This window comes from Maniola hyperantus, chromosome 6 (genome assembly GCF_902806685.2).
Source record: "Maniola hyperantus chromosome 6, iAphHyp1.2, whole genome shotgun sequence".
NCBI lineage: Eukaryota > Metazoa > Arthropoda > Insecta > Lepidoptera > Nymphalidae > Maniola > Maniola hyperantus.
This window is the reverse complement of record NC_048541.1, coordinates 835,046-857,050: the sequence shown is the minus strand read 5'-3', so window position 1 is coordinate 857,050 and position 22,005 is coordinate 835,046. Positions and strand designations below refer to the sequence as shown.

Here is a 22,005-nt window from a genome sequence, read left to right as displayed (position 1 = left end):
TTTGACTGCTGTTAGTTTTTTAATTTTTATTTTAATCTGTGCAAATAATTTTCTTGTAGGTAAAGCTGATTTTTCTAACCGTAATAATGTTATTTAATTATATTCGACTACAAGTTAGCCCTTGACTGCGTGGGCTAACTTACTACACCTGGTGGTATTGTAAGGGTGGTAAATTGGGCGGAATAGAAATATACCCGGATACGGAATAATCTACCACCTTACGAAGATTAGAGGAAAAAAAAAATTTACTTTACTTGATCTATCTACCTAGTAAAGAATAGAAGCTAGCCGTCGACTCCCTTGTAATGTATATGAGGTGTTATAAATGAAATTTGCTAGATGTTAGGCAAAATTGTTTTTAATGTAACTTTTACCGGGGTCGCTTAATACATAGTGATGGCTAATAATGCTTAGTTATTCTAGCTTAATGCCAAGACTTAATTTAGATACATTAGAATGCCTTAGGTAGATAGTACATAAAATCTATGTTTTAAATTTAAGATGCCATTGGCATGGAATAGACAATGACACTTTAAATTCATAAAATTGTTTCAAAATAAAAGCTCAGTAGTAAAGACAGGGTTCTTTAGCGTGGACAAGGAAGAACGGGGAGAATCCAGTGGATTCATTAACCGCACTGTTTATGGCGAACTGGACCTTGTACAGGTTTTCGTCCCAGGACCTGTGGTTATCTTTCACAAAAGCGGCTACAGCAGTCATAACACAATTCGTCCTTCAAAAGTGAATGAAACTGGGCAAAAGTCTATTGAGTGGTGCAGCGATGGTTGAAAAATTCCTAATAAAGCGCCTGTACCAAGAACAAGTGCCTAGGAAAATCTTTACCTCCTGTGCAGTTTTTGGTACAGGCGCTTTATTAGAAGTGGTGACACATTGCAAAGAGCTCTAAGCTGTTTTTTTTTATGGTTAACTAACTAAATAATAACTAATAGTTAGAAATTTTGTCTGATAGGTTAAGTAATTTTCTGAGTATAGTCCAACATTGGTTTTTTCTTATTTAATTAACACATTATAAATGGTGCTTATGCCGTTCAATTATGTTATTTGACTTACCTTGGAGGTGTATAAGTGAATGTTTGCCTTCAGTTTAGTAATAAACATTGCTTAACTGAGTTGTTGTTGGTTATTGCTTTCAATAGTAAGTACATCTTATGTTTGAAATTTCCGGTAACTTAGTATAATTAAAGTTTTGAAACGCTATGTGCCGTTAACTAGTTACACACATACATTTATAAATACTAAGAGTTACAACTTGTGAAACTAAATATATAAACTATATTCAGAGATTACATTAAGTTCAAGTATGAAGTTATGAACAATTTTTTTTTCAGTGACTTGATACTTCATTATTTTGTTGAAATTTTGTTTAGAGCTGTGTTAAGGTTATGATAAAAGCTACTTCACACACAAAACATGTTAAGTTTAAGTGAATGCTGGTAGTTTAAAGTGACATTTAGAAAATTGTACAATCAGCGGAGTACATTTCATAAAATTCACAAAATTTCTCAAAATATACTGAAATAACTATATAAAAAAACGTTCGGGCGCCATTTTGTCGAATCCACATTACTTGATTTTTCACTCACCATAATTGATGAAACATTGAAATACGTTAGGATGACTAAAATTTTATAACTATTGTATTTTCCCAGGCGAAGCCATGGGCGAAAAAGAATGAGATTTTCCTGGAACGAAAAAAAATTCGTCTTCACATGTTGACTCCAGGAAAATTCTAAATCTCACCTATCGGTGTTGCCAGACGCAACCCGAGTGTGGCCGCTCTCAGTTAGTTTGATCATGAAGCCAATTCATTTTTGAATATTTGCGGAACCTAAGGATATATTATAAGAACCGTTTTGTTAATGACTTAACAATAAACAAATGATATTATGGTTTTATTTAATTATTTTGTTTTATTTTTACGACAATTGACAACGAAGCAAACGCCATCTATTGTGGCTCGAATGAACTCTGAACATCGACCCACGCGTAGTTCTGCACCTTGATGCTAGGTGGCACCAACATACTTTGAACAAAATAAATTTTTATTAAAAGCGAAACGCTAATTAGTAGTTCAAAATTTACAACGTCACAGTATGCAGTCTAAGGTGGATGTGGGCTGACTCGGAAGGGTTATGGTTAGGATAAGTTGGTTACTAACATAATATTGTGGGACTTTGTTGTCTGATAAAATGATAATTCAATTCCCGATTACTGACTTTTAGGTGTGCCAACATAAAATAATAAGATATTTTTTATTACTTATTATTAAATCCATATCCCTTATCCATTTTTACTCGGTAACGCACAAAAATGCTGATCCGTGTAACAGCAGGGCTTTGTTAGTAGAGTGCTAGACGATCAAGACCTAGTAACATTAAAATTTGGTTAAAATAAAACTTCGTCTCGCTTAAATTTTGTTGCTGATTTCCTAAGAATATTTTTTAATTTGTGCGTTGTAACTTTTGTTTTTACTTTCTCTATGGTTTCCCCTTAGCCAGGAGGACGTCGTATCCCCCGAAATCTGATGGAGGCTAACGTGCCAGTGGTGCCACATTGGCTGTGTAGACTTTCCTATGGAGACTCGCTCACGTCGAATATGTTCTGCGGTGGACATTTCCTTATAGGCGGAGTTTCTTCCTGTCAGGTAGGTACCTAGAGACTAGTTCTATAACCTACCTATTGATTTTTGTTAAAGTTTAGTGCTAGATAATAACATAATAATATTACCCACAAAAATGTTATAGAAAAATAAGCATTTATAATTTTTCTGGCGATATTGCCCCACTTCACATAGGGGCACAGAATACATTAGTAGGGGCAAAATTGCCAGAGTTTTGGATATAACATTATCACGCGGATTCTTTTACATTGATTGTGTGTAACTTTTATTTTTATAGTGACACACCGCAGTAATATATTTAGAGAAGAACTTTCTGTGATCGATCATTATATTATTATCTACCCACTTACACTTTGCTGTATAAAAAATTAACCGCGGTGTGGGTGCCTCTTATAATTAACTAGCGACCCGCCCCGGCTTCACTTGGGTGCAGTGTAGATACTAATATGGTGTCATTGAGATTTCAATTTTCCTAGGGATCTCTAATTTTTTGAAACTTAAACTATACCTATAAACCTTCCTCTTGAATCACTCTATCTATTGGTGAAAACCGCATTAAAATCCATTGCGTAGTTTAAAAGATCTACGCGTTCATACATACAGACAGCGGGAAACGACTTTATTCTATACTATGTAAAGAAAAGATATAGGATTAAAAATTTATACATATTTTTATATTATTTTCACTTGTTTGTAGGGCGACTCGGGAGGGCCGGCCGTGTTCAGAGGCACGGCGTTCGGCATCGTGTCGTTCGCGCGAGGCTGCGCGCTGCCGCTGTCGCCCACCGTGTTCAGCAACGTGGCAGCACTCAGAGACTGGGTCACGCAAATGACTGGAGTCTAAATCTAACAGCCTAGCGATCATACAGTTCAGAACCAAACATCAAGCGAGATTTTAGCGTTTAAACTATCGTGATTGATTTCCATTACACATGTCTCACCTCACACCCGGCTTTACTCACGTGTTTAGTCGACGTTAGCCCGACTGGTTTCGGACCCATTCGGGGACCCTTTTCACAGGGACAGGGAAATTCGGTGTTAGACATGTATAATCAAGGGAGATCTTGCGGGGAATCGGTTTGTGGTAGGTATTCAATTGTCATCAATTTCAAGTCATGGACACAGTACCTACTTCCCTAATTTAGCGGCACCACACACTCGCGAATCTAAAATCTTAACATATTATCTACACAAAATTTTTTCGGCTCGTAAGTACTCTAAATTTAAATCTGAAAAAACGCATCTAAATTGCACAGAAAATGCGTTTCGTGCCTCATTTTTACTACAACATTTATTTTGTACCGCGACTTCTACGTGTTGGGAGTTTGGGACTTAGGCTGAGATCTATTATAGAGCGGATTTTGACTTTGCTCAAACTTAACATTGAGTTAAAACGAGACAGATTTATGTGAGAGATATAGCTCTGTCTCGTTTTAACTCTGTCATAAGTCTAAGCTAAGTCAGAGTGTGCTCTATCTCACCCTGAGAGACGTTGCAAAATTTTTAATGATAATTTTTTTAAATTGTGTTTTATAAAATTATAATATAAAATCCTACTCTGTCCTCTGATGTATGGCCTGTATGTTGGTTGTGCTGAACTGTACGGTAGCTAAACTGTGCCCAAACCAATATAGCGTTTATGTCAATGCAACAAGGTTGATTTCAATGCGATAGCGTCTGTGATATAAATAGGGAACAAATATTTGGGTTGCGCGCGTCTGCCCCGTTTATCGACTGTGTTTATTTATTTTTTGTTACTTTTAAAAATAAACTTTACGTAATAATGTTGTTTTCTTTATTGCCCCGAGAATGTTCTCTTATGATAAATCTGTGATAGGTATAAAGTACCAACTCAATCGTGCCCAACCCACTTGTCTCAATTTTGTTTTAAGTAGGTACTTCATCAACTGAATTAGGTATTTATATTAGAATTGAGAATGTTGTTTCGCATAGCTGTAGAATCTCATATAAATAAATATTGTAAATGGAAATGCACTGGCCCGAAAAACTGAACAATATTTAAGTTCAAATATCTAAGTAATTATTTTCAACTTTATTTTAACTAACCTTGAGGGATATTCCTGAAATAAAGATGATAGATGCCTAAGTAGGTACCTAACAGCTAACCTAAGAAGATAATTTCCTAAGCACCTAAGTTGGCATTATTATTCTTTAGACGGATCCTCATCAGTCAATTTCGACCAATGGAGGATCAGATAATAACTATCCAGGATAGTTTAGGCAGGTAGGATATTTTGTCATGCGAACATCCGTCATCGCATTAGATAATAATTATATGGTAGGTTATCCGTCAATCACAGCAGTGACTGTCCAAAACTGTTAGTAAAAATATTGTCTCATGGGCGCCTGTAAGAGCCGGTGCATACCTTTGGAGCGCAGTGAAGTCTTTCTGATAACAACTTAAACTCAGCATTAAATCCTTTAGCATTGGGTTTAAATTGGTATGATAAAATAAAACATTGAGAAACATCAGGCTGAGATCTAAGTAGGTACAAAAAGTACTTAAGTAGGTACTTCGACTTAAGAGTTTAAAATGAGACGGTTGTATGAATTGTACCTATCTTAAGTTTGAGCGAAGTCAAAGAACGTCTATAGATCTCAGCCTCAAAGGATACTCACTCTGACGCTGCTTTAATAAACAGGTTTCCTCACGATATTTTCCTTCATTGTTGAAGCCAGTGATACTTGATTGCTTCAAAGTTCAAACACTCATAGCCCCGAAAAGTTAGAGGTGCGTGCCCGGGATCGAACCCCTAACCCTCCGGCTAGGAGGCCGACGTCTTAACCACTATGCTATCACCGCTTTTACCTCCTGCATGCCTGAGAGTACACAGAGAATTCAACATTAGGAGTTTGCAAGGTTTTGCATGAAAACAAAATCGTAAAATGTTGGCGGGGGACAGATTAGAATGCTTTGTTGTGGTGGACTCAAAAGTCACGTAATGAAGACAATGTGCGGAATGAGGGTACCGAACGGACGTGGGCCGACTTTTATGCTAAGCAACTGCCTAAGCTTGGCGATCGGGGGTGTCCGGCTATCAGGCGTCTATAGGTGGTGGTCTGTGCTGAGAGTTCTTCATAATGTTCTCAAAGGTGTGTGAAGTCTGCCGATCCGCACTGGGCTAGCGTGGTGAACTTACCTACTCATTCTGAGAGGAAACCCGTACTCAGTAGTGAGCCGACGATGGGTTGTTGTTGTAGTTGTTGTGAATGATGATGATGTTTCTATTATGCCAAAGTAAATAAAGCTTAGTTTCAGTTGTTATCATTCGCTACGCTTCAACTCCACTTCACTCTGCCGGTATGCGTTACGCCTAAGTTGTCTAACTTACTGACCAGGTTCATCTTCTCCAGGTATACGAGATGTTCCTCATCGGGTACCAGTTCAAGGTCCTGTCACCAATCTTCACCATCCACTGGGGCCTCCAGGCCCGACGCACCCGCCCTCTCTGGCGGGAGAAGCAGAACGAGAAGAATAGAAAGCACTTCGAAACCTTCAAGAGAGAGCTTTACGCGAGGTATAGGAGGGACCCCCTCCATCTGTTAAGAAGACCCCAGCAGGCCAAGAAGACATAGGCCTCGCAAGGCCGCGCTAAGCTGGCCGGCCTTCTAATAACCTTTTCTATACTTCTACAATTTTTCTGAGCCTTGAGAGTTACTTTTTTGTGTGAACAAAACTCGTTCACTGCAGTTAGCGTTTTTAATCACTAGCTGATGCCCGCGACTTCTCTCGCGTGGAATTAGGTTTTTCAAAAATCCCGTGCGAACTCTCTGATTTTCCGGGATAAAAAGTAGCCTATGTCACTCTCCAGGTCTTTATCTATACCCATGCAAAAAATCAGTTGCACCATTGCGACGTGATTGAAGGACAAACCAACAAACAAACACACTTTTGCATTTATAATAAGTGTACTGACAGTGGCGTGCATAGGGTTCCAAGCTAGGGTAGGCATTAGTCAGTTAGGTTACCTATTTAGAGGCTGTCATGATGAAAAATGACCATTGAGCCATTTCAACTAGGGTAAGCAGAGCTTTTATGCCTCTATGACCTGCACGCCACTGGGTACTGATAAGTATAAAATAATCATACTCGTGTGACGAAACCTAATACATGCTATGAATGCGGAAGTGAGTTTGTCTGTTTCTCTGCTAACTTTTCACGGCTCATTCGTTACCGATTTGCCGAAATTGGGTAAAGAGATAGCTCGCATCACGGAAACGGATACATAATATAATCTAGGTATCTCTATGGATACAGGCTACTTTTTATCCCAAAAAATCAGTCTCCCTTCACAGACAAAGTCGCGGGCATCATTTAGTTAACAATGTACGTACATATATCTATGTATGTATAAGTAGTAAGAACACGGTAGATCCTATTAAGTGAAGATCCATAGGTAGGTAAGTTTGTATGAAATCGGCTTCTCGAGATCATGTATTTAATTTTCAGAGAGTCAGTTTCCTGGCTATAATAATATGATCCTGTAGCAAAATAACGATCAAAATTAATAACAGTAAAGGTTGAATATTATGAGTAAATGTCGCCTGAATGGTCTCCCAAGAAGCCCCTATCTTGACTGTGTACTCCAGTGTTAATTGACGCCTTATGTCATGCAATGTGTTGTATACCGACGCATTTCATTCATTTTCCCGAATTGAATGACATTTGACGCTGATTCTAGTGAACTAGTTTTACGCAGTAGGTATAGTTCTAGAAGTTTGTGGAAAGTGCAGCTGTGAATGAGATTGACAATTTATTATTATGACTATCGTCTTCCACCTGACTTTCCTCTGTGGATTTGTTTTGTAGGTTAGTTAAGTTTTGGTGCGCAAGAAATTGTTTAAATTTTTGTTGAGAGTTCAAATTTTATCCGCGCACAGTATTTATCTAGGTTGCAAGCTGAATGTAAATAGTTTAAGTTTTATGTAAATATTTATAAGAATCTCTACTAAGTATTAAGAAATTGTACATAATTTTTGGTTTATTACTTAACTAGCTTATGCCCGCAACTTCGTCCGCGTGGACTTTACACAAACTCCCATTCTTTCCACCCCTAAGGGGGCGATAGTTTTCAAAAATCCTTTCTTAGCGGATGTCTACGTAATATTAGCTATCTGTATACCAAATTTCAGCCCGTTCCGTCCAGTAGTTTGAGCTGTTCACATTCAGTACCCGTAGTATAAGATTTTACGTCTCACCAAACGTTGCTAGAATTCGAGAATCGAAACACTTCCGCGTTATAGTAAACTGGATTTAAACTGCCTTGTTTTAAAGCTCAAGTTTGTCTACACATCTACAGCCAGCGCTCCAAGCGGAAAGGTTGCGAAATTAAAATCAGTGGCATTGAATTTTTGACTTAAATTCAAGGTAGTTTAAGTCCATTTTACTTTGATGTTATTGTGTTTCGATTCTCGAATTCTAGCAACGTTTGGTGAGACGTAAAATCTTATACTACGTTTGATGTATAGTACCCGCACTGCACACAGCCCCCGCGCTAACCTGCTGCGGGCGAGAGCGGGTAACGTGCGGGTGTGCGGGGCGTCCCCCCGCTTCATACCCCGAATAGCATCTCGACCTGTCGCGGACTATAAGTATTATTTCCCGTGTCACGGGTGGTTCACGGACTTTTGCGCGAATGATTACTCATATCAACACATGTCTTTAGTTATGATATCTGATAAAGAAAGCAGTTCTTTTTACTTTCGATGTTGTACATAAAATTAATTCTAATTTATTTGCTATTGTGTTCCTAATAGTTATTAATTTAGATTTAATAATTAAAATACATAGGTGATTTATGATTACAATAATTCTACAAGTATTATAAATTATTTATTGTTGAATATTTACAGTATTACTTATATTGAAGTACCTAACTAACTAGATTAAATACCAACGTTAGAAATAGAATATAATATTAAGAATATACTTTATGTAGGTATTGTAAAAGCACAAAATATTTGTTGTAGAAAAACAAGAATAAAAATAAAAATTGTGTATATAAATACAAAAAATGCTATTCAAGAGTTTTATTGTACTGGTAGTGGTACGAGTGTATCTTTTGACTAACTTAAAGCTATAAGTCTAAGAACATCACAAGAACCTGACAAGAAAGCTCAGAGTAGGTAACTCATTGAAGCTTTCAGCAATAAAGGCGAAATAATAATCTATGTGTAATTGTGTAACCTGTTGATAAATAGTTATTTTGTTATGCAAGGCTGCAAAGTTATTATTTTGTCGCGAGAGTTTGTATTGAATCCTGAGCGTAGCGAGGAATTCAAAGGCTCGAGCGTTGCTATGACGTCATGTGACATTTGCGTGACGCGTTTACGCAATAACATAATCTACCCGTCTCGATCTAGTAACGTAGCTTTCCGTAAATAAGAAGGGTTTAGATTTTAGAAGCAGTTTTATTTGTTTTATTAAAAAATACATCGTATTTGTCAAATTGTGTTAAATGCAGTCAAATGCCACAAATCCTCTGTAATAATATGGGTACAATTTGCCCGAAATAAATAACATTATTATTATTATTAAATCCACTTTAAAAGGATCAATTGGACGAACCGCGTTTCTGAAAGTTTCATTATCACGTGGTATTTTTAATAGAAAGATTTAAATTAAGTAGGTGTAGGTCCCGCAAATTGCTATTGCGCTGGAACCATGTCTTATTAACATCGAAATGACGTCATTTTGACGTCAGCCGAAATAAAAATATACCATCAGCTCGAAACTTTATCTAGTGCTTGCTGACTTTCCTAAAATGCTACGCGCATTAGCAATTTGCGAGACTTATACCTATAGACCACAGTTCATCACGTTTGAATATTAACTCGTAGGTACTTTGCACACGCTAGCGAGCAAAATTACCACTTTCCACTCAGATTTCTAAGGGCAAAAGGATTCTTTCCGAGCGAGTGAGATGAAAAAGATCATATAAATGTCAACAAATAACAACGTTGCTTATGTAACGTATCGACAGATTACAGATTGATAAATTATTAATTTTAGGCAAAGTGTTATTAGCTACAAGGCCAGTGGTCACAGTGTGGTGTCAGCGTCGTGCCCGCGCGCGATGTGCGCGTGCACCCAGTCCCAGATGACAGGATAGGCGAGGCGCGAGTACACGCCGGGGAAGTTGCCGCGCGCGCAGCCGAGACCCCATGACACCACGCCTATGAGCACGCCCTCGCTCACTATTGGACCTCCGCTGTCACCCTGGGAAATAAAAAAAACCTTTACATAAATAGACTAGCGTTTGGCTGCAATCAGACTGGCAAATGGTGCAGCCTAAGACGGAGCGCGTTTGCCTAGAAGATGCCTATTCACTGTTAACTTGATGGTACCTCTATTACAAGTGTAGGGGAAAAGTTAAGCTGGAAGGGCGTTTCATATCCTAACGGTTCAAATTACAAACGAGGAGGAAAATCGCTTTATTTGTGTCCGTGAAATTTCGACTACGTACGGGTTACCTGTTACCTATGCGACCGAAAATTTTAACTTTAAGTACCACAAGCACCGTAATGCTTATAATATAATACTTAAGTAGGTAGGTACTATGTTATACTACAAATATGATAATATGATACCCCACTTGATATAGTTATCTTACTTCGAAAATTGAAAATACTAATTATTAGTTCATGACCACAATTTAATTTTTTTGTGTGATGTAACCACAAATTCACGTTTTTCAGATTTTTCCCCGAATATCTGCTATAAGAAAGAATCATGAAATTTTTGCCAAATTTCATGATTCTAGGTCAACGGGAAGTACCCTGTAGGTTTCTTGACAGACCGACAGACAGACAGACAGACAAACGGAACGACTGACAACAACCTTTTGAGGCACGGAACCCTAAAAATTCAGCTTTTTAGATCCAAGGGTTTGTTGAGTCAAAATCAGTGTTTAAAATATAGAAGAGAGACCATTTGTGACCATAAGATAATAATTATTTTGTTAATTACTTTCTTTGACGGTGTTCCCACTAAAACTTCGGAACACCGTAAGTTTATTCAAGGGGCGGATCAAAAGCCGCCAACACATCGCATCAAGTTATCATTACCTGACAAGCATCAGGCGAAGGTTGGATGAAGGAGCCAGCACAGAACATGGATGCTGGGTCGATAGAGTTCCTGTCCAGGCCCGAGTTGAGACACGGCTTCATCGCGATGGTCTTGATCGTCGAGGACTGCAGTAACGTGGCACTTGGTCCTTCCTCCTGAAAGAAATTACTTGATTCGACAGTTATTTTGCACAATAAGTAAAGAAGGAATTATTTAAATCAAAGAAAAAATTACGGCGAGTTGACACTACTTTACTAAAATGTACATAACTAGCTTATGCTCGCGACTTCGTCCGCGTGGACTACACAAATTTCAAAACCCCATTTTACCCCCTTATTGAATTTTCAAAAATCTTCTTAGCGGATGCCTAATATCTATCTGCATGACAAAAAGCCCGATCCGTCCAGTAGTTTGAGCTGTTCGTTGTTAGATCATTCAGTCAGTCAGTCACCTTTTTCCTTTTATATATTTAGAAGATACACTGATCTAATGCAATGAAAAACATCGTGAGGAAACTTGCATGCCTGAGAGTCCTTCATAATGTTCTCAAAGGTGTGTGAAGTACTTACTAAGTAGAGGGCCGGGTATGGGTAGAGATGATGGTGCACCTACCCTTAGTTTTCCCCATCCAGACACGATAGCAGCCTGGTTAGCTGGCAGACTAGTCTCCCTCGCCACCATCCTGATGGGTAGCACCCTCGCGGAGAAGCGCAGGGGAGAGTACAGCTTCACCAAACCAACGTCGTTCACTTTAGTGTTCCTCACGTACTTGGGGTGCACATAGGATTCCTTCACGTCATACATCTCCCCTCCGTGCGTCTTCCACGAGGAGCCGAGGCGGACGCTCAGCTCGCTTGCTTTGGGTCTGTGTTGCAAAATTGATTATGGAAAAGGTAGATTAATGTCCCAATACTCCTTAAACTAGAGTAGGAGAACTAGAGTAACCGACATAGCTCAACGGGTTGCGAAGCTGAAGTGACAATGGGCAGGGCACATATTATATTAGTGACATCTAAAGAAGCAGCTCTTTGCGCATATCATGGGTATGTTTCCTCTCTACGTTACGGTCTCATCCTGTGGGGTAATTCCGTGGATGTTTTAAGAGCTTTTACGGTCCAAAAAAATGTATTAGAGCTATATGTGGAGCCGAACCCCTACAATCTTGTAAGCCACTTTTCAAAAGTTGCAAGGTGTTACCTCTCCCGTGCCTCTATAAATACTCGAAACCTCTGTTTTTGTACATAAGCATAGAAATTATTTTTCGAGTACGGCTGACACAATTTCAAGGTCGAATAGATTTGAAAACAAACTTGTAGTGCCAAGACAAAGAATAAATGTATACCAAAAAAACGTGTATTGCATGGCCATACGCATCTATAATAAGTTACCAGAAAGTTTAAAAAAACTGAATACAAGTATTTTTAAATCAAAACTGTTTCAACTATTGTTAAATAGGTGCTATTATGCGGTGAATGAGGTCTTCGAGGATAATATTAATACTATGGTATAATTTCTGATTCTGGTCGATATACTTTTTTTTTTTTTTTTATAAATGAAATTTGACATTATAAAATTGTACCTAACTATTATTAAGTATGTATTTTGCTTGTAAATTTTGTTTGACTATTAATTCAAATTTTATTTTTTTTTGTTCACTGACTATAATTATTTTAAAAATTGTCACTCAAAAATATTTGCACACTATTAATTTAGTAGAATGTTATGGCCTCTGATTATAGTGTAATTTCCATCTTTCTTGTACAAACATTCTTGCAAATAAATGATTATTTATTTATTTATTCGAAATTCATGGTTTTCGGGTTTTTTTCTTTACTTGTGCTATAAGACCTATCTATTTGACAAATTTTCAACGGGAAGTACCCTATAGCTTTTCTTGACAGACTCGACAGACGAACAAACAGACATACAACGAACGAACGAAGGGTTCCTTTTCTTTTTGAGGTACGGAGCCCTGAAAAGTTAATTTATAATTTTCTTCTATGTGACAAAAGAATTTATTAGATTCAGTTACGGTCTCTATTGTGCAAAGGTCTTGACAAAAACTTAACCTCGCTTGGGTTGGCCGATTTCGAATCATTATAGTCATAGTAACTTAGGCTGACAGCAAAACCTATAAATATAGAAGTTAAAACATTTCTAAGCACTGATAATAAATAAGTTACCGTCACAAAACTATCTTCATAAACGTCCATGTCCCCGTCCTATTGTTCCCTATCGCTCGGGAATTTAAAAGGCCACCCGTATTCTTTATTCCCCGCTCCGTGAATTGCAGCCTTCCACAATATCAATTTATCCTCGAGGGGTGAATTGTATTTTTTTCGATGCAAAACAGCGATCGCCTCTACGAAGATACATGCCGTATATTTTGCCCGTTCAATGCCGGTAACTTTAGTACGTCTTTGCACGTTTCGAAAACGCCGATAGAACATCGAAACATTTCTGAATCAGAGATCTTTAGATACTGGACACTAATTTTATTGTTCTTTTCAAGTCATTCTTTCAGTGGTTTTGATTTTTGTTTTACGATATGGCACTGGCGTTATAGATGTATGGAAAATAAAAGAAAAAAAATCAGAACTACATAATATAATGGTTATAAGAAAGCTCAGACTCACTCAGCGGGTGATGAAGAGAGCTATGTTTGAAGTTTCTCTGCGTGATACCAGAAATGAGGAAATCCGTAAAGATCAACTACCCAGATCAACCGATATAGTCAATGGGTTGCAAAGCTGAAGTTGAAATGGGCAGGGCACATAGTTCGAAACACCAAGAGACGTTGGGGTCCAAACTCCAAAGGTGCTAGAATGGTGACATCGCACCGGGAAATGGAACGTTGGAAGACACAAGTCCCTACAAGAGACCATGGACCAGCTGTGGACCATGGTCTCTTGTATGGACAACTACAACAACTAACTTTGAAAATAAACCATTTCATTTCCATGCATAAGAGGTTATTTTGTTTTGACGTTATGGTATTGACACTCGAAATATATCAACGTTGCTGAGGTGTGAAAACTTGTACTAAACTTAGGGTGGTCCCTCTCTTTACGAGAGCACTAAAGAAATTTATTATCACATACTTGGAAAACGATACGTTTCCCCCGAATAGTGGGCTTGTCCCCGAATAGTGGGCTTGTTTCCAGCGAAGGGGACATCTCGGGGATATTAAAGACATCTGTTTCCTTTTTTCCCTTTTACTTACTTGTGCGTCGACTTGATTGATCGTCCGGATTTCCGGAATTGCTCTCTCAAAATCGTAATTAGATTTCGCTGAAGTACCTAGTATCTTTGATAGGTACTTACTCGTACATCTAATCTTTTTATTATTTTTATTCAGATACATCTGCAATCTCACCAGGTGGTAAGTGATGATACAGTCTAAGATGGAAGCGGGCTAACATGGAAGGGGTATGGCAATTTTATTATTATTTCGTCAAGATCGATTAAATGGTTGACTGTGATAAGGTTACAGACAAACAGACATATACATAGACAGACAGATACCTACACTTCACAATTATAATACCTATTAGTATGGATGTTTAGACCGTGGAAATCTGTATAATTATTATTTTGTAAGTCATGGATAATATGTATGAAAATCCAATTTTTTTTTGTGAAGGCTATAGAATAGACAAAATTCGTCGATTTTCTTGTTCATTCTTCTCGGAAAAGGGCATTCCAAACCATTGAGAGATTCCATAGAATAGACAGGACAGTCATTTAACTATTCAAATGCCTTTTGTACAGGCTTCTTTTATTGAAAATCTTTCTATTGTTTTATTTTATGCTGAGGAGGTCATTCATGTTCAGAAGTGAGTATAAAATGCTGGATGCTCAATCATTTGGTTGGCAAAAATTTGGGTCTCATCGTCTTTCACATCTCACTGCTTCTGCTCAGAATAAAGATAAAAGAGTTATTGGGAAGATTTTTTTTAATAGAATATTAGTCATGCTAATCAGGGCTAATATTCCCCTTTCGCCTCCAACTAAGCGTATCATAGTAGATACGATAATTATAGTGCAACGGGTGGGGTTTGAACCGCCGACCTCTCGGATTTCAATCCGCTCCTCAACAGTTGAGCTGTTGAGGCTCGAATATTTAATTTTTTCATTTACAGGTTGTAATTAGAACGCTAGCAAAAATGAAGAGAGGTCATAGTACTGATGATTACTTGATAAGATACTACAAAAAACGCAATTTTTTTGAAAACCTGTATTTTTAAAAGTTCGCAATTTGTTGCAAATAAAAAATCTGATAGCGTTAGCGCTAGAGGTCAACGAATGTTGCGTAGATAGGTGCCGTGGGGTCAATGCTACGTCGTAGGAAGGGCTTTGGCCCTGAGTTTTGCACACTATACATTGCGGGTTTGACAAACTAAAATCTCTAAAACTATAAGTAGATATAAGGTTATTTAATTTAATTTAATTTAAAACAACTTTATTTTTATCAAAATTACAGAGAGTAAGAATACAAGATACACTTAAAAAACAAAGGGCGACCTTATCACTGAAGTGATCTCTTCCGGGCAACCCAATCTTAAGAACTTATAGAACTAGGTTATTGTATTGGATTGTGTTTAGGTAGTATAAGCGCTAAGTTTTTCTAGCATTATAATTACACTCTGTACTAGCAACCATCCTCGGCTTCGCTTGGCGAGAATGTTTCTGCTTTATTTACTTCCCTGTAGAAACCGCACCAACTTCACCCTCACCACCTGAGTGTCTGGTGCACTTCAACCGCCCGTTGTCCCAAATACTTTTTTATACGCACATGCAAACTGTGGAATTTACTCCCTTCGGCGGTGTTTCCATTATACAACGTGGGGTTATTCAAGGGGCGGACTAACAAATTCCTGAAAGGCCGGCAACGCATTGGTGGTTCCTGTGGTACTGCAAATGATCATTGGCGGTGGTAATCACTTAACATCAGGTAACCCGCCTGCACATTTGCTCGCCATTTTAATACAAAAAATTAAAAATTGCGCTTTATTCTTCGTGCATTAAAGTTGAAAAATAACGTAAGAAGAAGATGAAAGAAAGAAGAACTAAAACCGTAAGAATAGCGTACCGCAAGAGACAATGAGCAGCAGTGAGCATCCAAATAGCAGTGATGACTGATCCTCCGCAAATTGGGTAGGTCTTCTCCCGTAGAGAGACCTGCCAGGGCACCGCGGCTATAGAGGTATTCACTCCGGACACGATACGACGGGTTGATCCTGTTGGAAGTCAAGATGAATCATCGATCCTTCGCCGTTTCTAAAGGTCTTGAGAACCTACTAAGTTTAGAGTTCTAAATTCCGCTTTTAAAAGTGACAAATCCATGACTATCTCGTAGCAAGCTATTTCTTTGCTTCAGAGGATCTGGTCTCGTTCCAATGCTGGATGGGTTTTTGAGATAATGATGTGATTGGCTCCAGACAATTTGGTAAAACACAAAGCCCGTGGAATTTCTATTATGTAGGGGTGCCGAGCCTGGCGATGGCTCACGGTTCGATACTGAAATGGTGATGGGGAAATAGGCCAAACAGGCAGTTGCTTATGAAATCGATACCTTGGCACATGGATCCTCGCCAAGTAAAAACCAAAACAAAAATTTGTAGGCAGTCAAGAAGGCACCCCGGAAAAACGCCAATAGCAAGTACTAAACGGGCGCCCTCCCGCAATTCGGCCCATATAACCGAGAGGTTGATGGGGCCATGGGAGGTGGAGGATGCTTACAAAGTGGAAGCGACGAAGCCCTCTATTATTATAAAACCCTTATTTCTAAACTCGTTATCATAATAATGTTAAGTGAAATCATGAATTACCTCTTCGGATTGATTTGGTACTTTCTGAAAAAAATACAATAATAATATTAGTAAGCAAAAAATTATTCAATTTTGCTTTCAACTCTTTGACACCATACTGATAGTTTACTACCTCTACATTTATAACACTAATTGTCTGTTTATTTCTTTGAGAAATTGCTTCACGCAAACCCCACTGGACCGATTAAGACGAAACTTTCACAGTTCTTAAGCATTCTGTGTGTAGTCAGACTAATTGAAGTAAATTTTACTGCTCTAACTTTGAATTAATTTGATCCACTAGCACATAAACTAAATTCGACCGTAGCCATTAACTATTCGAAAACGAAACTGCGGGTAAAGCTAATCTTTTTGAAGTAGGTAAATACTAGTTACTTGTTAAGGCGCGTTGGGCGATTTTGGGATGGGTGAAAACTTCAAACTCCCATCAGCGACATGCTGATGTAGCTTTTAAAATTTATTCCTTAACGCAAACCAATAAGCGTCAATTTTTAATACATGCATGGTATCGTTTTGAATACCAAAGTCCAGTGGCGGATTTGCCCTTAGGCACAATAGGCCCGAGCCTAGAGCGGCCACATATTAGGGGCGGCCGCTCTGCAATGCATCGTATTAATACTTATAACTAACTTGAACTTATATAAATAATCAATAAGTTCAAGAAAAATCACTAATAGAAAGTGCGTAAGCAACCAATAAAAGGACAATAGATCATTGTTTTTACGTGAACGAAACAATAGGTCAAGGATCGAGAAAGGCAAAAGCGTAAACACTTACAACCCATATTCACAAATGTTACTATGAGGTCTCATGTTGCGTTCGAACACACATGGTACAGAAAACCTATTCATAAACAACAGGAGGGACGGACCAAAACGAGACCATAAAACTTTACGCGATACATTTTGGCAAAACAATACAGATAGGGTATAGCGTAGGGTATAGGATGTATGTCCGAGTGTTTGTGTGATTTAAATAATTTCTGTTTGAAAAATCGCGATTAATAAAGTAAATCCTTGAGAAAACTAATATAGAGCGATCACTACAAAACTTATACCTACGTGATATAAAAAAAAACGATTATTACGGTGCCGATGAATTTTAAAGATGCTAATGGATGCTATAGATTTTTTAGGGTTCTGTAGCCAAATAGCAAAAAACGGAACCCTTATAAATGTATAATATCATGTCTGTCTGTCTGTCTGTATGTCCGTCCGTATGTCACAGCCACTTTTTTCCGAAACCATAAGAGCTATACTTTTGAAACTTGGTAAGTAGATGTATTCTGTGAATCGCATTAAGATTTTCACACAAAAATAGAAACAAAAACAATAAATTTTGGGGGTCACCTACTTAGAACTGAAACTCAAAAAATATTTTTTTTCATCAAACCTATACGTGTGGAGTATGATATGATAGATCTTCAAAAATGATATTGAGGTGTCTAATGTAATTTTTTTCTAAACTGAACAGTTTGCGCGAGAGACACTTCCAAAGTGGTAAAATGTGTGTCTCCCCCCCCACAAATTTCGAACCCCTATTTCATCCTCTTAGAGGTTAGATTTTCAAAAATCGTGTCTTAGCGGATGCCTACGTCATAATAGATATCTGCATGCCAAATCTCAGCCCGATCCGTCCGTAAGTTTGAACTGTATGTTGATAGATCAGTCAGTCAGGACTTTTGTATATATACAGATAACCGTTTTAAATGTTTTATTTGAATGTGCAATTATCCCTGAAAGGTCGAAAAATATTGCAAACTAGGTACCAGCTATGTTAACTAAATTTCTGAATCGATTTCGATGAAAATTGACAATAAAGTAAATTCATTAAGTACTGTGTAGTCTAAATATATAAAAGGAAAAGGTGACTGACTGACTGACTGATCTATCAACGCTCAGCTCAAACTACTGGAAGGATCGGGCTGAAATTTGGAATGCAGATAGCTATTATTACGTAGGCATACGCTAAGAAAGGATTTTTGAAAATTTTACCCTTAAGGGGGTGAAATAGGGGTTTGAAATTCATGTGGTCCACGCTGATGAAGTCGCGAGCATAAGTTAGTCTTTAATATGATGAGAGCTGGGAAAGGGGCGGCTCTGGCCTGGGGCCTAGAGCGGCCAAGACTGCAAATCCGCCTCTGCCAAAGTCACGCACTGTTGTGCGTGTTGCCAGTGATGTGATGACAATAATATATGGATCCGAGACATGTTCGCTAACTATGGGCCTCGTAAGAAAGATTAGAGTCAGTCAGTGGGTGATACAGAGAACTATTCTCGGAGTTTCGCTACGTGATCAAACCAAAAATGAGGAGATCTCAGATGTTTAAAAGAAATTGATAATATTTGCCTAGTAATTTATCCAGTAAGTTCTTAAATAACATCTTATACTTCTGCTGCACACGGGTGTCGTTCAGGAACTTCAATATATTGTGCTTCTGGATCTCTGCTTCGACCACCAACTCTGTATAGTCCACTTCCACCACACTTTGCTTCGCCGCGACAGACTCTTGAACTTTTTGTCCGACCACAATAACTGTTATAATTATTATTTTATGCACTATACACATCGTTTTAGTTTTTTATCTAATTTTTATAACCTTTCTGCCTCAACACATCCCATACGATATTCTGAATTCAAAACATTGGGTAAGTATTATTGTCTCTATTAAGTACACAACATACGAATGGTTAACCACACACACATTAATTCGTTTCTTGATTAATGTTGTGATCTCAACAAATATTGTTATAAGTAGTACTACTACTTTGTACTAGTACTTTGTTCTCATACCCCCTTCAATGTTAATCTTTCTTCAGTAGTGGCTTTTTCGTGAAGTTTAAATTAGTCAATTCCAACTGGCATACCTATTGCAATAATTTACTATGTTATTTTCTCTGATGTACAATAATTTTAAAACTTTACATAATCTCCAACTTAAGCCAAATTTTTGCGCATAATACTGTCTCACAAGTTACTGTATGTTATTACTGTTACACAGAATAGCAAAGCGCTACTGGTCACACTTAGCTATAACTTTTCCGAAATATTTAGTAGTCAAACATAAAAGTAAGCAAGCGTGAAATTGATAATAATAAATTACTATTTTCATTGTTATCAGCTTACACATTAGATTTACCTGTCTGTGAGCGTATGATTTTCTCTATGATTTTATTTTTTCAACAGTTTTAAGTTTTTTTAATCTCCGGCTAGTGTTCATTTCTGAGTGTTTTTGTTCTTTTTGTAATCCATTGTTTTGGTAGCTATTATTTTGTAACTGTACATACCGTACTTTATCTTACCGCTTACCATTCATAACATCTTAACGTAGCATAATATTTTAGGAAGCTTTGAGGAGTTTAATATTTTTAATATCCCGAACCTCTGATACTTAATCTCTTAGCTTATAATATATGTATTTCCCTGATTATAATTACAAATGGAATTACAAATTACTTGAAGCGTATATTTCGGCGTTTTTAGAACGTTAACATAGAGTTCTTAGAATAATCAAAGGCTGTCGTAATTTCGTCCATAAGTAGTTAGAAAACGTAGACTCCCTTTGAAAATTAACGAAATTCAGCAGCCCCTAGCGTTTTAAAACTTACCAGATCCACTCTAGAATGTAATTAACAAGTTTTCAGGTACTAGTAGGTACGGACCTCGGCAATCTGTAATTAAATTTGTTTCATTCGGCCAAGTTTCGGTCGCGGGCTACGTAAATGTCGCCCGATAGCCCAAGTTCTGCTTAACTTTGAATTATTTACTAAATTTGTTGTTGCGGTGTTTGAATTAGCTGCTTTTATTTGATTTTGTTGCCTTTATTGTTCTTTGAAATGCAAATTAATGTTTGTTATGTCGGACAAAATATTGAAATACTTGATGAAGTTGTAATTAGTAGATCATCATCACCATGATCAACCCATCGCCGGCTCACTACAGAGCACGGGTCTCCTCTCAGCGTGAGGAGGGTTTTTTCCATAGTCTACCACGCAGGCCATGTGCGGATTGGTAGACTTCACAAACCTTTGAGAACATGATGGAGAACTCTCGGGCATGCAGGTTTCCTCACGATGTTTTCCTTCACCATTAAAGCAAGTGATATTTCAATGCTTAAAACGCACATAGCTGCAAATAGTTAGAAACGCGTGCCCGGGATCGAACCTCCAACCTCACGAATAGTAGGCGGTCGTCTTAACCACTAGGCTATCACCGTTTGTCTTTCTCGTCCGTTCACCGCTCGTCTTTGATCTTTGCACATAACATTAGGTAAGTCCATACAAAATGAGAACTCACTCGCCATTTTTAACTCTATGTATAGTTCTTGTAACTCACGAAGGCGAGTGGACTTTACTTGTGGTTACGTCGGATATACGGACATTGCGTAAGTGTGCGTGCATGTCAGACCAATCAGTCGCGAGCAAGCGCTCGCAAACGCACACATTCAGTGTACGTTACTTCGCCGTCCCCGGCGAATAAAATGGTAATCGGAAAAACTCAACTATTCAGGAGAATTAAAAAACTGATTTTTGACGATTGTTCGCAAAGCAATAGACTCAGAATAGAGATAGATGGCTCAAATGAGAGCAAATTTTTTTAGCTTTCGTTATGTTTTGGTAAATTTTAATTAGATTTAATATTATTAAAGATATTTCAAATTTAAGAAATTAATAAAATTATCATGTTGTCTAAATTTACTAATGTACAGTTACCATTTTATTCGCGTAACATTGTTGAGACAGTAAATATTGCTATATTGCTTTACAATTATATTCTATGCATACTCGGAACCAAAATAATGAAAATAATGATAGCTTGCCATTTTATTCTGGTTCATATTGAATATGTTTTGTATAGTATTACATCCTAATACGTTTATTCCGGTTTAGTCAATAAAACAAAATTATGGTAACTAGCTATTGCTTTGTTAAAAATTTAAAACAAAAAAGTTAATCCTCTTGATCTTCCTCATCATAATCATTGCAATCAAAACTATCGTCAGTGGTAAAGGAATCGTAAAATACATGATAATAATAACTGGGGATGACTTCTATCCTACAAAGACTCATAAGATCAGCGTGTAAGCTGCCTTGCTTAGTGGCAGAGGTCCACTGTAAGCTACTGTTTTGGGTTGGAAGTGGCCCAAATTCCACCTTAGTGGCCAAAGTCAACCTCACCTGCCCGTGGTGCACCCTGCCAATTATCTAACGAGGCTCTGGCGCTGCCAGTCCCATTTATGGGTCGCTGTGTTTAATACCGCACGGCGTAATCTCTAAGGTATGTCTGCTTCGTGGTAGGATTCTACCTGGCTGAGTCGCCTGGCTAGGGACCACACTCCAGTCGTATCCAGCCGCAAAGCATTCCATGCGTTCCGGCTGCGAGCTGGAGAGACTTTCCCTCTCCCATCTCCCGAATGGTGTAATTACTGTGGCCATTGGTTCCAT

The 22,005-nt window shown here is 37.9% G+C and overlaps 2 protein-coding genes across 2 annotated transcripts in view; one reads left to right on the top strand and one right to left on the bottom strand.

The window, feature by feature from the left end:
- Positions 1–8,611, top strand: part of LOC117983069 (beta-1,4-glucuronyltransferase 1) — a 23,210-nt gene extending 14,599 nt beyond the window's left edge. Inside the window, exon 6 of the mRNA XM_034969531.2 lies at positions 6,017–8,611. Coding sequence (XP_034825422.1) covers positions 6,017–6,238 — 222 coding nt within the window. The 3' untranslated portion in view covers positions 6,239–8,611. The remainder of the gene's footprint in view (positions 1–6,016) is intronic.
- LOC117983156 (trypsin delta-like) lies at positions 8,491–22,005 on the bottom strand. The gene is made up of 7 exons (XM_069499177.1): positions 21,867–22,005; positions 18,911–19,141; positions 16,562–16,588; positions 15,823–15,970; positions 11,343–11,595; positions 10,730–10,885; positions 8,491–9,881 (listed from the first exon to the last, which is right to left on the bottom strand). The coding sequence occupies exons 1-7, from the start codon at positions 22,003–22,005 to the stop codon at positions 9,705–9,707; spliced, it is 1,131 nt and encodes a 376-aa protein (XP_069355278.1). The 3' UTR covers positions 8,491–9,704.